Source organism: Cricetulus griseus, chromosome 4 (genome assembly GCF_003668045.3).
Source record: "Cricetulus griseus strain 17A/GY chromosome 4, alternate assembly CriGri-PICRH-1.0, whole genome shotgun sequence".
Taxonomy (NCBI): Eukaryota; Metazoa; Chordata; class Mammalia; order Rodentia; family Cricetidae; genus Cricetulus; species Cricetulus griseus.
This window is the reverse complement of record NC_048597.1, coordinates 89,948,768-89,963,968: the sequence shown is the minus strand read 5'-3', so window position 1 is coordinate 89,963,968 and position 15,201 is coordinate 89,948,768. Positions and strand designations below refer to the sequence as shown.

General features: G+C 41.6%; 1 protein-coding gene across 3 annotated transcripts in view; it reads right to left on the bottom strand.

Annotated features, from left to right (window-relative positions):
- The window catches only part of Chfr (checkpoint with forkhead and ring finger domains), a 30,368-nt gene that overhangs the window by 9,896 nt on the left and 5,271 nt on the right, over positions 1-15,201 (bottom strand). Inside the window, exons 4-13 of one of the 3 annotated variants that reach the window (XM_027415855.2) lie at positions 13,018-13,127; positions 12,135-12,194; positions 11,814-12,029; positions 9,908-10,072; positions 7,941-8,100; positions 7,099-7,253; positions 6,814-6,976; positions 4,982-5,127; positions 3,024-3,143; positions 1,199-1,282 (exon numbers count right to left, since the gene is read on the bottom strand). In XM_027415855.2, the coding sequence (XP_027271656.1) occupies positions 1,199-1,282; positions 3,024-3,143; positions 4,982-5,127; positions 6,814-6,976; positions 7,099-7,253; positions 7,941-8,100; positions 9,908-10,072; positions 11,814-12,029; positions 12,135-12,194; positions 13,018-13,127 (1,379 nt within the window). The remainder of the gene's footprint in view (positions 1-1,198; positions 1,283-3,023; positions 3,144-4,981; positions 5,128-6,813; positions 6,977-7,098; positions 7,254-7,940; positions 8,101-9,907; positions 10,073-11,813; positions 12,030-12,134; positions 12,195-13,017; positions 13,128-15,201) is intronic. The other 2 variants (XM_027415856.2, XM_027415857.2) reach the window with 2 other exon arrangements.

The following is a 15,201-nucleotide window of genomic DNA, read 5'->3' as shown; positions in this document are numbered from 1 at the left end:
AATCCCCAGCATAACTATTGAGAGAGAGAGAGAAGAGAGAGAGAGAGAGAGAGAGAGAGAGAGAGAGAGAGAGAGAGAGAGAGAGAGAGAGAGAGAGAGAGGAGAAAGGAAAAAAAAGAAAGAAAGCCAAGTGTAGCAGGGCATGTCTACATTAATACTAATGTTGGTGGAAGAAAGAGACAAGTGGATCCCTGGAGATTGCTGACCCAACCAGTCTAGCCAATTCATGAACATTAGGTTCACTGAAAGACCCTGTCTCAAAATAAGGATGATGGAATATAATAGGGGAGTCTATACATTATATATACTACCAAATAATCCCCCGGTTCCAGGAATTGGTTGTATCTTTTTCAGCCATTGGCTGGAGTCCCATATACCACCCCCAGACATCACAGGCTATTTATTGCCAGTACTATTGGTTACTCTCCACAACCTGAGTTAAGACTCTATTGATGAGGTCACCACATATTTATGCTACCAAACGTGGAAAAATCAAGCTGGTACTCAACTAGATGCTTCACCCCTACTAACTAGCATCCCAAGTGTTCAAAAGGTATAATACATGCTATCAGAGGAAAAAGTAATCTTCAGTATCAACCAGTTATGAACCCTGTGTGCTATAATAGTGACCTGTTTATGAGATACACCCATTGGTGCAATAGCAGCACAAATGTGATAGACGTAAAGCCCTCTCCATGAGATGGGACACCTATCTAGCACTGTTAATGGGGCCAAGAACCTGTCCCAGATAGGTCATGGGCACTAGAGGAAAATATTATCCTACCCAAACATAGCTATTATGATTCTTAATAGAGCTGGGTAGTGCTGGTGCATGCCTTTAATCCTAGCATGCAACACCATACCCAGCTATCCTTGAATTTGTGATGCTCCTGCCTAAGCCTCTGGAGGGCTGGGATTATATAAATGGTGTTTTGTGAATAAATAATTTCTCCTGTGTAGCAAACTGATATTTCTCTTATTTAATTACTGCTTGCTTATGAAGCAACATGGGTCTAAGACTTCCAAAGTCACAAAACTCTGCAGTGTAGCAGAAAAAGGCAGGTAATCAATCACTTGATGGCCCATAGTGGCCTCTTTTTCTCTGAAGACAGCAGGTCACAATTCAATACCACCTAGCCCAAGTTCACCAATAGAACATACACAAGTCAAAGCAACTAGGCTGAAGGGCTGACATTACCACAGAATGGGGCCAAGCAGCCAAAGCAGCCAGTCCGGGTGCAGCCCCAATACAAATGGCAGAAGGGCTGCAGGCACACTGCACCTGTGGATAGAGGACAGTTGGTCAATTGGGACCTAGAACTGTGCCTGTTCTCATACTTGAAGAAATTTAGCACCAGACTCTAGAGCTCAATTCTCTTTGAAGATAGGCTTTCTGAGGTGTTCTCATGGGACTAGGCAACAGAGACAACAGCCCAGATAACATCTAAAATTAAAGGTGATGGAATTGTGATAATTCAAAGTTAATTTAAAAACAGTGATCTTAAAAACATCTTGGTCTATGACTCCAGTACCCAAAAGCCCTGGTTCATTTTTTCCCCAGCTCTGAGTATGTGACACACTTGAAGTAACTGCACATTCATATCTGCAGAAAGCTTTTCTACCTACCATGAATTGTAATTTAAAAAAAAAGCAGCGTGTAAGAGAAAAATGTAGAGGGGTTTTTATTAGGGAAAGGGATCATGATAAGGAAAAAAGGGAGGGAGGAAACCAGCCTCTGGAGACAGGAACAGCAGGAGAGGGGAGGAAAGAGGGGGAGAGAGAGAGAGCAGAACAGAGAGAGAGAGAGAGAGAGAGGGAGGGAGGGAGGGAGGAGAGGGAGGGAGGGAGATGGGAGGTGGGCAGTGCCCTTTTAAAAGGGAACATAGTGAATATGCACAGGTGGTGCTCTTAGTGGCAGCAGCTGAGGGTGTACCCTGTCAGAACCTCAAGGACAGGCCAGTACAGATGCCTGAGTACTAACATAAATAATGTTTTTATATTGTTATCTTGCACTCCCTTGTAAAAAAGGTTTTCTAATGTTCAATATTCTCCACAATACAATTTCATAGAATATGCTAAATAAACCCTAGCTGAAATTCTTACAGGACTGAATAATTAAATCTTTTAAAGAGTATAATCACTTTGTAAATGCCTGTATCTACAAAAAGCATTTCTCTATAAAATTAGTCAAAAGTAAAGACTACCCTCTTGGCAAAATTTTAAGAACCTGACCTCGGCTACCACTTGCTGATCTGTATTTCTCAGGTGTCAGTATTCTCAGGACTCTTCCATGGATTCTTCTCAACATGCCTAGTTACCCTGGTATGCCTGGAGCTTTGTTAGCTGCCTATCCCAGAATGCATACTGCTACTGTATTACCGTCTCCTCTTCTGTAGTGCACTAAGACTAGACTAGGAGGACCATCTCTCCAGAGCAATCTCCGAGCACACAAAACACTCATCACTGCAGTGGAGAGCGTGTACTGTATCAGACATTGTGCTCTCGATATCCAGAAGAGTGGCTCAGGCACCTGCAGAGACTTGCTGATGTGGCCACATGAGTTTATGCTTTTCTTCATTTAACAGCAGTAATGATCAAGTTGAGAAATATTTTAAAAAGACAATAGACATGAACAAGCATTTCAAACAAAAGTATTTTCAAATGGCCATTAAATAAATGGATTGTTCCATTTGTTTTTCTGATGTTTTGCAGTACAGAGAATGAAAGCCAGGAGGCTATACAAGTGTTCCACCACTTAGCTATCTCCCTATCCAAAGACCTGTTTTAATGGTAAGACGTAAATTAAAGACAAGATATTTCATCTATTAGATTTATTAATTGGTGGGGAAAATAGTGTTCAATATGCTCATGTGGGATCCAAAGATTATGTGCAGATGGAAAAAGACTGTATCTGTGTTTCACAGTTCACAAGAAGTCAGTTTCATTTGAAAAGTCAAGCCACGAAGGATGCACAATCACGTCCTCCTGTTGGAGGGGCACCTCTGGGGGACAAACATACTCACACTGCTGAGGGGCAACACGGGAATCCTGCTCACGCTCAGCTCTCCGGTCAGGCATAGGCTGGAAGCAGCAGGTGCATATGGCATGGCTTCCTTGAAGAGGGCACATATAATCCTGGGCTGCTGAAGCGCAGACATATTTAGGTCAGAATATATCCAGACACCAGGTGAAAGACAGCAAGCAGACAAAAAAATTTACATCTAGAGAGGGGACTATGAAGTACACAGGATCTGGGAGGAATTCAAATCACTTCCCAAGTGGACAAATGATGTTCTGCAGTTTGAAATATGGGAATTCAATGGCTATAGTTCAGTGAGTACTTGTCTAGCATTTGAGAAGCCTTAGGCTTAATCCCCAGCACCCAAAATACCCATATACATACATATATACATAAATTGTTTTTAAAAAGACTGGGGGCTGGAGAGATGGCTCAGTGGTTAAGAGCACTGGCTGCTCTTTCAGAGGACCTGGGTTCAATTCCCAGCACCCACATGGCAGCTTACAACTGTCTGTAATCCCAGTTCAAGAGAATCTGACAAACACGGCAAAGCACCAATGCATATAAAATAAAAAAAAAATTAATAAATTAAAAAAAAGTAACCGGACTAAGGGAGTTCAAGTCAGGCATGAAAGTATGTACCTACAGTGTTAGATACTGGGAAGCTGAGGCAGGAAGATCACAAGTTCAAGGCTAGCCTGAGATATATACTGAGTTTTAGGCGCTTGAGTTTAAGACTCTATTTCAAAAGACCAAAAAGTCCATCCTGGGTAGTGATCAAGTATCTATCTCTGGTTGCTGAACACTGCTTTGCTGTCCCAACTATGGGTTCTGGAAGTGACCCAGAGAATTAGAACAGTGTTCTAGCAGGGTAGCCAAGAATGTGGTTCTTAATTACAACCCTAGGTTAGTGGCCTTCTAACATACTCAGGCTAAACAGCAGCTAAAGGACAAAGTCTCCTAAGGCTATCTTCAATTTGACAGTGACCCCAGTGCTCACTGCAGTAAGAACAGGCAGAGCTAGAACTAGAGGAGCCAGCCCCACTAGAGGAATACTGTTATGCTATCTATAGCCAGTTCCAGTTGCTAGGTTTCAACCCTTAGAGATAAGAACTCCACGCCACATGCAAGTACACAGCTCTCTTTTTTTCTCTTTTCCTCGTTGCCTTTGGGGTGGAACCAAATGCCTTGCAAATGCTAAGCATGCTCTTTATCACCGAGCTATATTTCAGCCCCTCTCTTGCTCTTCTCAATGCATCTAGGAACCTATCTTTTAGAAACACACAACTGATGGGAGGTTGTTTAGAGGACAACTCTATGGAGATGCAAGACACTTACATGCAAGGACTTTAGCACACGCTGCTAGAAAGAAGCCAGTCTCTAATTTGGGTGACAGATACAGAATAATCATTTTGGCTTTGGCACACTCCAATAAGCAAACTGCCTGAAGCAGTAGGCTAAATAGAGACCAAAACTTAAAACACAGACTGTTAATTACCAGGTGTGTCCAAAAGGGGAGATCCTCAAATAAATAGATATTCACCTAATATGTCTCTCTCTCTCTCCCTCCCTCCCTTCGAGCTCACAGTTCTATCTCTGTCCAGCTTCCCTAAACCTTTTTCTTTTTGGTTTTTTGAGACAGAGTTTCTCTGTACCTTTGGAGCCTGTCCTAGAACTCATTTTGTAGACCAGGCTGGCCTCAAACTCACAGAGATTTGTCTGCCTATGTCTCCCAAGCACTGGGATTTAAAGGCATGCATTACCAATGCCTGGCTCCCCTAATTTCATACCAATACTGGGTATGCCAAGCAAGAGGCTATTAGAGGCAAAAGGATTGCTGAAACGGGACTAGAGACCAAGAGAGACATCATAGGGGAATCACACCATAGGAACCTAGGACAAGAATCACAAGGAAGTAACACAATGGAAGGAGAAGCTCATAGTTAGATACCACTATCTTACTTGTTGGCAAGCTGGCAGATGTTGATGGTGCTTCCCCACCAAGGGCCTGTGTAGCTCCCAGTTCGCTATCTGGGACTGGGCAAGGAAGAGACTGCACTGCTTGCCTTCTGTATTCAGGACACTGTCTGCATACAATATATGGCTGACTGTGAGAAGAACAAGCAGAACTGAAGTCATGAAGGAACAGGCAGACATCATTGTTATATTATCATCTACTCCCAGCTCCAATTGTTGGGCTTCTACTCTTCAAGGCCTCTGCTCTACCTCTACTCATCTTCAGTGTGTGGAGAAAGGAGCTAACCTCTCCTTTCTGCCCAGCTCCCACCACTGGGAGGACATTACCCATAACTACCTGGAACAGGAATCTGAGAGAGGCTAGCATCCACCACAGGATAGCTGCTTTGTGCTCAGCTTACTTTCGAGTTCAATCCCTCACACCCCATGCTTCAGCACACTCTACCCTGGACCACTCAGTCCCTATTCAGTAGGACATGGGCTCACAGGCTTATGATGCTCATAAGAGAAGACTACACTGAAAATACTGCTAGATTCTTCAGTAGAGTATTTCTTGCCTTGCTGAAATCAGAGCACAGCTGTAATCCCAGCACTGTTAAGACCGAGGCATAAGGGTCATAGTGAGCTGGAATTACAGGTGTCAGCAGCCACATCCAAATTTGCTTTGTTTGGGGGATTTTTTTGTTGTTGTTAATAGTATAATAGACTGACCTTACGGTCAATTCTCACAAGCTACAAACATTCCATCACTGAGCTAAACTTTCAAGAACTTTTTAAATGTTTGGATTTTGAGATAAGAGTCTGAAGTTTCTCAGACTAGCTTTGAACTCACTCTGTAATCCAGGGGAGGTTATTTACTTTTTTTCTCCCCCAATATCATGGTCTTGACCCAAAATGTAGACCTGAAATCAATGTGTCAGCAACTAAAATTGGGTCTCAAGGGGCTGTGTGTCCTTTCAGCCTGAGAAATTATGCCTTTCCTGTGATAGTACTCTAAGAAATTATAACACTACCATTACAGCCAAGGACTCACAGTCTCTATAAGAATTAGGTGTGCTAGCCAGGCGCATGCCTTTAATCCCAGTACTCGGGAGGCAGTAGCAAATGAATCTGTGAGTTTGAGGCTAGCCTATTCTACAGAGTGAGTTCCAGGACAGCCAGGACTGTTTCACAGAGAAACCCTGTCTCAGGAAAAAAAAAAAAAAAAAGAATTAGGTATGCTTATTCTGGAAAAACAATACATAAGACTTTTCTGCTATAGCAATGAGGATAGGGAGATGGGGTTCAAAACCCACTAAGGAAGCTGGGAATGGTGGTGCATACCTTTCATTCCACTGCTCAAGAGGCAGAAGCAGGCATATCTTTGTGAGTTCAAGGACTGCCTGGTCTACATAGTAAGTTATGGGCAGCCAGGGTTATATAGAGAGACAACGAAGCTGGGCACGGTGGCACAGGCCCTTAATTCCAGCACTCAGGAGGCTAAGGCAGGTGGATTACTGTGAAGGCAAGGCCAGCCTGGTCTACATAGTGAGTTCCAAGACAGAAAAGGCTACAGAGCGGCCCTGTCTCAGAATTAATACATAAATAAACAAACTAATTAAAAAAGACCATCGAGGCTACCAGAAGGTCTTAACCTATTCATTGTTGCTCAGAGTCCACCCAGTCTGGCCATACTCCAATTTGAAGAAACAAGTTAAAAACATTAAGGAAACTGATATCCTCAAGTCCTATAGCTGTACACACCACAATACAGTTAAGCACAAGATTAATGTTCTCCTTATCCCCAGGGACTACTATGAGCCAGGCACACGACTAACCTGATGTCTGAGGATTCACTATCAACATCTGACAGCTCTAACAGGTCCTCTGAACTCCCCTCCTCATCAGAGAACGACCTCCTGACTCTGGGTTGCAGCATATCTTGAGTGATTTTATTCCTTGCATCCATACTTCTCACATCTTCTTCACTGCGACACTTATCTAGATAAAAAGGGCAAGCAAAATTCACTGGCAAGGGAACAGCACAAGGGAGATGATCTAGACTGCTGAGCACAGCTCTCGAAGTCCCAGGCCCCCAAAGGGGAAAAGGTAGTGAAGCTGACCTGGGTGCTGGATAAGGTACGCTTCCACGAGGTTATTCAGGATATGGTTTTTGCAGATCCGCTCCACTGGACATCGGCACGTAGGGCACAGAGATGAACGCTCCATCCAGCCAGAGTAGCAGGCCGCACAAAATGTGTGCATACAAGGCTGCAAACTGGCAGATATAAAGGAACAAAGAACACATCTTGGTTTGATGAAATCTTCCAAAGTGTCTGCCACTATGACACTCAGACAAAATCTGCAGTAGGCCTACCCAAACAGGAATGCAAGCTGGATCCCCAACCATAAACCAATTGTGGAGAATTCTATCATCTAACCTAAAAATATTTAAGCTCAGTGTTAGAATATTTTTTTAAAAAATCAAAGCTATATGCCTGTTTTCAGGGGAAACAAAGAGCAGATCATAACTCTAGGAATGCAAGCAACAGAGACACCAAGTGTCTGGGGACTTGGTTGGGTAGAATCTACCTCCCAAGTTTCCAGACAACAGCCGAGTAGTTTCTCCCAAAGATAATCCTGGGAACTTCATTCTAAGTATTATGTCTTTAGACAGGAAGTGTTTAACTCAGTATACTTCACATGATCCTCCCACAAGGCAAAGACCAGGTTTTCTGGTCTGTGTCAGTCAAAACCAAGACTGACCATATCTCATGGACTCTATGACCCTGGTATCCAGGTTCTAGAATTTCTCCATTTGACACCACAAGTAAAAGGAAAATGGAAACTTGGGCAGATCCCAGGGCAAAAGAGGATCGAAGTCTGCTTTATTTATAGTCATTTCCCCACACTTGCCAAGGGAGCCAGTGCTACTGAAGCAACTATAGGATATGAAACAGCATACCTCACACAGTCATGCAGAAGGTCTTGACAGATGATGCAGGTTAGTGTCTCCTCCATCTTGTCTGGCTTCACAGAGGCAACTCTGACATCCTGAAGTGAGGTTTGGGCATTTCCACGCTGGTCTGCAACCAATAACTGCAAGTTCAAGTCAAGCTCCCCATCTATAAGACAAAAGGACAAGTCCGAACAGTCACAACCATTTAATCTGAAGACACAGAAGATTCTCAGGTTTCTATTGTCCATCAACAGCAGAGGAAACAAAGTCCCTATAAAGACTTTTTTTGTTGTTGCTGCTGTTTTTTGAGACACGGTCTCTGTATGTAAGCCCTGGCTGTTCAGGAACTCACTGTATAAACCAGACTGCCCTAGAATACAGAGTTGGGATTCAAGGCATGTGCCACTATGCTTGGCTATATAAAGACTATTTTTAAGAAGGTCCCAAATAAGTCACGTGTCCCTTTGTGCCTAAATTCTGGTTTAGAATAGTTGTTGACCTAAAGAAAAATTTAAAAAAGGACATTCAGGATGTATGCACCTATGCCTAAGACATAAAGGTAACAAGTGGTAGAAGGAAAAAGAAAGAGGGAGGGCCAGTTGTATAGTATTTTTGTAAATGTTATTTTTGTTTAAACAAATAAAATACAACCCCATGCAAAAAGCAAAGTCCTGGAAATGAAACTCTAAGGTGGCACTAGCAGCTTTAAAATGTTCTTTCTCCTGGTACATTTATATATACATACACAAAATACTAATTATTGTTTTTTGAGATGTTCTCATGCTGTGTAGCTGACAATTACCTTAAAGATCTGATTTACCTATTTCCACTTCCCCAGAACTGCGATTATGGGTGTGCAACATCATACCTAGCTCAATTTTTATTTTATTTTTACAAGTTGGATTTATAGGCTGGGCATGATGGCACACTGGGAGGTAGATGCAGACAATCTCTGTGACTTAAAGGCCAGCCTGATCTACAAAATGAGTTCCAGGACAGCCAGGACTGTCACACAGAGAAACACTGTCTCAACCCCCCCTCCCCGTCACCCCCCCCAAAAAAAATCTCATCGATACTTTTTTTAATGTTTTTTCCCCAAGATAGAGTCTCACTATGTAGCTCTAGCTGTCCTGGAACTCATTGTGTAGACCAGGCTTACCTCAAGTCTCAGACATCCACCTACCTCTGCCTCCCAAGTGCTGGGATTAAAGGCGTGCACCACCATGTGTGGCTTAAAACTTTTTCTTTTAAAGAAATTACTATTATTAGAGAGTAAGAGACAGAGAGAGAGAAACAGAGAGAGCGAGCACGATCACACATGTGGAGGTTAGAGGACAGATCTGGGGAGTCAGTTCTCTACTTCCACATTTATATAGGTTCCAGAGACTGAACTCAGGTTACCAGGCTTCACAACAAAGGTATTTAACTGTTTAGCCATGTCACCAGCTCTATACTTACTTCTTTAAATGTAAAATATTGTGATAATTACCAGGGCCTCACAGCCAATTAATTTATTTTACCACAAATATTCAGATAATCCAGTTTTTTGCCCCAGGACATTATTTCTAGAGCTCTTCTATTACACTATTTCCACAGCCAGCTAGCTTTGAACTCCAGTCCTCCTGCCTCTACCTACTAAGTTTTGAGATTACAGATATATGTCACCATATCCTGGTTAAGATAACATTTTTTGAAAGAATTACTATACTATCAAATATAGAGGACTTTAACATCCATTTGTAATTGAAAATGCAGTTTTCAGAACAATAGCATGACCTAGTAGTAAACAGTTCTATTTGAATTATGCAAACAGGAAGAATTCAGACTTTCATATGGAAAATCCAAGTTGTTACAATATAAACCTGAAGCAGATCCACATACTTCTGCAAAAAGTGAGAACCCACTGCAGGCAACAGCCAGTATGGCACAGAGCACAAGAAGTCAAAGGATGCACAGAACAATGAAAGTATAACCTCCTTTCGTCTTTTTTTTGGCAGGCTCCAATCCCTCATGGTCTTCGGTTTCCAACAAAGAAAAGGATGCTTCTTTGTCTTGGAGAACTGGAGAAAGGATAGAGAGTTCACCATTTGCAACAAGTGAACTACATTCTTTTGGGGAGACGCCTGCATTCCCAAGTCCTGTGAAAAGAGACAAATAAGACATGTTCTGATTTATCTACTTCAGAAGAGTCACTGATTTAATAAAGTATGTTATGTAATTTTAGATCTCACAAGCATCATGTCTTATACAAATACTCCTCCATATGAGTCATACCTTAAAAACACTAGAGCCCATCTCTGGGCTAATGAAGTTAGAGGCAAGTGGAACATTCACATGGAAAGACATGCAGGGAAGTACACAGTAGGGTCATCCCTAAATACTAGGTCTAAGATGTACAAGTGTACATTCTTGCAATCACAAAATGTGTATTATATACTAAATACACCCAAAAGAGGTATGAAGTAGATACACTTCTGACAGGAGTGGGACTATGATAAAAGAAATAACAGAAACTAACAAGTAGAGTTCTGACCTAAACACAAGCTTAACCATCACATGCAACTTCAATGAACTTGGCTGAAAAATCAAGAAACCTTTCATTATTCTCTAGCTTATTCATAATATATTATAGCACAATACATATCCACTTTATACTATTCAAATGATAAGCACTAGTATTTGGAAAAAGAAGAAATTGGTTTACACCATCTAAAGCAAAAAAGGGGGGGGGTAGAGGTATTATTTCAGGAACAAATTAGCTCATATCTAAAGAAAAAAACTGGAATCTAACTTCCCAGGCTAGCTCCTGGCCCTTGAACCTACTCATCCTCTGATCTTCAGAGCCTTTTATGTTCAGCCATCCTTTGTATTTAAGGATAAAGATTATATAATGGCACTTCTATGGAAGGCTCCAGAAGGGGAAACTGAACATATGAAGGTATTTATTATACCTCCTCACATCTGGTAGGCACTAAGTTTTAACTATAATTATTTTGTTAATATGAAAATACTTCAGCATAGAGATAGAAAATTTTCATTTTTCATTTTCATTTTTAAAAATTACAAAAGATATTTCCCATTCTAGGAAATCTGATACCAGAAGGTTAGTAGAACCTTATCAAACTACATGCTATGCACATGGATAGATGGAACAGAATTTAAATGTGGTGCTGAAATAGGTGTTCTTTGAATGTTTATATATATGTGTTGCTGGGGATCAAACCAAAAAAGAAAAAAGGATAAGGGCATGTAAAATTGATTCTAAGCAACACAAAGTTCTAAATAAACCTTGAAAACATTAAGATAAAGAAGGAGCCAGTCATAAGACCACATACTGTATGACTATGAACACAAAATGTTCGGAACATGCAAATAAATGCACAGAGATACAACAGTTTGCTTTTATGTGACAGACTGTTCTGTAATTAACACTGATGACCATGGGCAGTGGTGGCACATGCCATTAATCCCAGCAGAAGGGTCTCTATGAGTTTTAGGCCAGCCTGGTCTACAGAGCTAGTTCCAGGACAGCTAGGGCTATGCACAGAGAAACCCTGTCTCAAAAAACAAAAACCAACCAACCAAAAACAAAACAAAACGAAAACCCACAAAAACCAAAACCAACAAATAATGATGGCCATATAACCTAGTAAATGTACCTAGAATGGGCACACTTTAACTTAGTGACATTTATAGTATATGAATTATATTTAGATAAAATTATAAAAATACTATGTTACCATGGTCCTTAATGTTTAGTCTTTCTCCTGAGAATGAAATAAGTCAGTATACATGACTACAGAACACTTACTGATGAATGGATTTACTGTATCTCAAGGAACAAAAAAACTGCGACTGTCATTGTGAGCCCCATCTCACCAGAGCTGGAGGAATGCTTTTGCCCTGCAGAAGTCAGCTCTGACTCCATAGAAGAGGTAGAGGCCATGGGGAAGAGGTCTGATGTCGATGTTGATGGCTGTGGTTCCTCTAAGCATGTTTGAGCCACGGGTGATAATGGTGGAACCTGAAGGTCATCACCCTGCCCTGGACCTGAGGAATCTTTGGTCACATGGAACATATTTTCTTTATTGGCTTCTATAGGCACAAAATAAAGAGTGCATTCAGAACTCAGAAAGACATGTTAGGGGCTTAATGGCCATTCCTTTACAACATCCAGGCCTTTGCCATAAGCTCACTTACCAAAGGATTCTTGAGGCAAGCTTTGTTTTTCATTTAGAGATTCATAGAGGTATGCCACATCTAAAAGGAAATAAATATAATCAGGGAGCTGTGACCCCAGTGGAAAGTGAGATCGCATCTCTCCTGCTCATCTTTGATCACATCACAACCTATCTTTTGATTGTCTTCGCTTACCATCTGGCAACAACATTCAACAGTTTAAGTGATTCTAATAAAACAAACCACATTTTTACCAACCTAAATATAAGCAAGCAACCAAAGGGAAAAATGGTTGCAGAAGGCAGACAAGAGTGAAAAAGACACTTCATTAATAACTGCAAGCCACTAGAAGGAAAAGATTTGAGTTCCTTCTATGTGGCAAGAGGCTGGTTTTGCTTTACTTTAAGAGGACTTAAGGAATATTAGTGCCCTCTTTTTTCCTCCTTGCCAAGAATGAGTTTATGGTGCTCTTCAGTTATTTCAGGGTTACTTTCAAAGATTCTTACAACTCTCCTTATTCTATATAGGGCTGGATCCAGTCTAACCTTTTGTTGTTTTTTTTTTTGTAAAGTCTCCAAGAGCAGAACTGCCAATGGCTTCTAGAGCTCCTATTTGGATTTTATTCCCACACTCCAATTCTACTGTTTTGCCCAGCCCAGCCCAGCCCAGCCCAGCCCATTTACTCCTCCTTGGCTGCCATTATGATATATGCAGTTCCTAGTGTCATTTTTTAAGAAAAGCCCTGCCCGAAAAGTCAGCGCTCCAAGTGCTTACAGCAAGAATCTCCATAATGACTCTATGGAAATGTCTATTTTCTTTCTGAGGGTGTTTTCCAGCCTAAGTTGGATGGCTTCTTGGTGCAATACCTGGGAAAAGTATCTACAAGAGTAAATTTTCCTCTTACTGTGTTCTGGTTCATTCTTCCTGTATACCAAATAGATGATATCCCCACTCTGTAAAGGGTAAGTCTGCTTCTTAACAACTCGAAGCTTGTTGATTACTGTTCCATTGGTGCTGTGAAGAAAACAAAAGTGTAAATTGCCCTACTCAAAATAACTAAATAGGGTAAACATTTTTCTGCTACCATTAAGAAATCTGCTCAGTGATAGGTGATGGTGGAGCACGCCATTAATCCCAGCACTTAGGAGGCAGAGGCAGGTCGATCTCCTTGAGTTTGAGGCCAGCCTGGTCTACAGAGAAAGTTCCAGGATAGGTACCAAAGCTACACAGAGAAAACCTGCCTCAAAAAAAAAAAAAAAAAAAAAAAGGGAAAAAAGAAATCTGCTCAGCATTACTATTTTGAAAATACTCAGAGGGAACAAGAAACTATTTATTGCCAGGCAGTGGTAGCACACACACCTTTAATCCCAGCACTTTCGAGACAGAGGTAGGCAGATCTCTGTGAGTTTGATGTCAGCCTGGTCTACAAAGTGAGTTCCAGGACAGCCAGAACTGTTACACAGAGAAATCCTGTCTCAAAAAAGAAAAAAATAAATTATTTAACCATTTCATATATGCAAGTTCTGCAGGATAATACTCTAAGACAAAAAGATTGCCTGTCACTTACTGGCTAAGGAGTAACTCTGTGCTCTCTCTCTCTCTCTCTCTCTCTCTCTCTCTCTCTGTGTGTGTGTGTGTGTGTGTGTGTGTGTGTGTGTGTGTGTGTGTGAGTGTGTGCGCGCATGTGAGCATGTGTGCTCACCCACACAGTGCATGTGAAGGCCAGAAGAGGACACTGGAACTCCTAGAACTGGAATTACAGACGGTTTTGAGTGGCCATGTGGGTGTTGAGACTTGAACCTGGATCATCTGCCAGAGCAGCATGCTTTTGACTGTTCTACTATTCCAATGCAGGTACTTTCGCATATGTCTCAGGGTAGATCCTGAAGCAGATTCTGAGGCAGCACAGTTCTGTCACTTTCTACTTTCCTGAGCTACAATAGCTCTGTCAGTTCTCTTCAACAACCATGACCCCAATCAGTTCATCCTTAGAGAATACTAATCCCTCCCAGAAGATGCACTCAAGACAAAAGCAAAATAAATTTTGGACTTCCAATTGGAAGATGGCAAGGCTCCTGTGCTCAGAAGACACAGTGGCCCAATTATAGGCAATCACATTGCTAGATGGGGGAGGCCAAAGTACATGTCCCAGGCCTAGAATGTGGGGACAGGAAGGATTCTCTTGGGAAGAACTTGGAGACCTGTTGGAAAATCCAGAATTCAAAGAGTACAGTATGCTAAATGCAAAATCCAACAACTGAACCAGTCCTTGGCTCTGTAGCTTGATCCCTGAGGTCCAGCACTGGAAGGAATTTGTATTTCAGACTTGAACCTTAATTCTCTGAAGTCAAGGATGGCAAACATTTTTCCATAAAGCACATGGCACTAGTTCAAATTCTGTGGGCACAAAGTCTTACTCCAACTACTCAGCTCAGTCACTGCAGCACGACGGTAGCCAAAGGCAGGACATGAATACACAGGCATGCTTATGTCCCAGTTAAACTAATAAAACAGTATGCAGACCACAATCTTGACTCCATCACAACTGGCCCTCTGCAACCAGGCACCCTCCAATTGTCCATTTCATATTCTTTCTCAACAAATGAACTCCTGCTGTCAGGGTGAAGCCCAAATGCCCTACTGTAATTCCTACTCCTCACCTCCACCCATCCCACATGTCCTTGTGCCTCTGCCTGGACTACCTGCTTCTCCAGCACACCTCTGCCCCACCAGGCAGCACCTCTGACAGGAGATTGTCCTAAGAGCATCCAGAAGGGACCAGCCCACCTAGACCCAGCAGTAGATGGCCAACAGAAAATTAACAGCATCTTTGAAGGTTCTTTGTTTCATAATGTTGTGTCAGGGCTTTTATTATCATTTCTCTCTCTTTTTAAATTTCATTTCTTTTTACCTTATATGTCCTGTGTGTGTGTGTGTTGTATATATATATATATATATATATATATATATATATTTATAGCCTCTGATTTTGTGTTTTTATAGGATTCCTGAGTGTGCAAATGAGTGTGTCTCTCTGTATCTATATGTTTCTTGTACCTTTTCTTGGGCTCTTTTCCTTCTGTTTGTA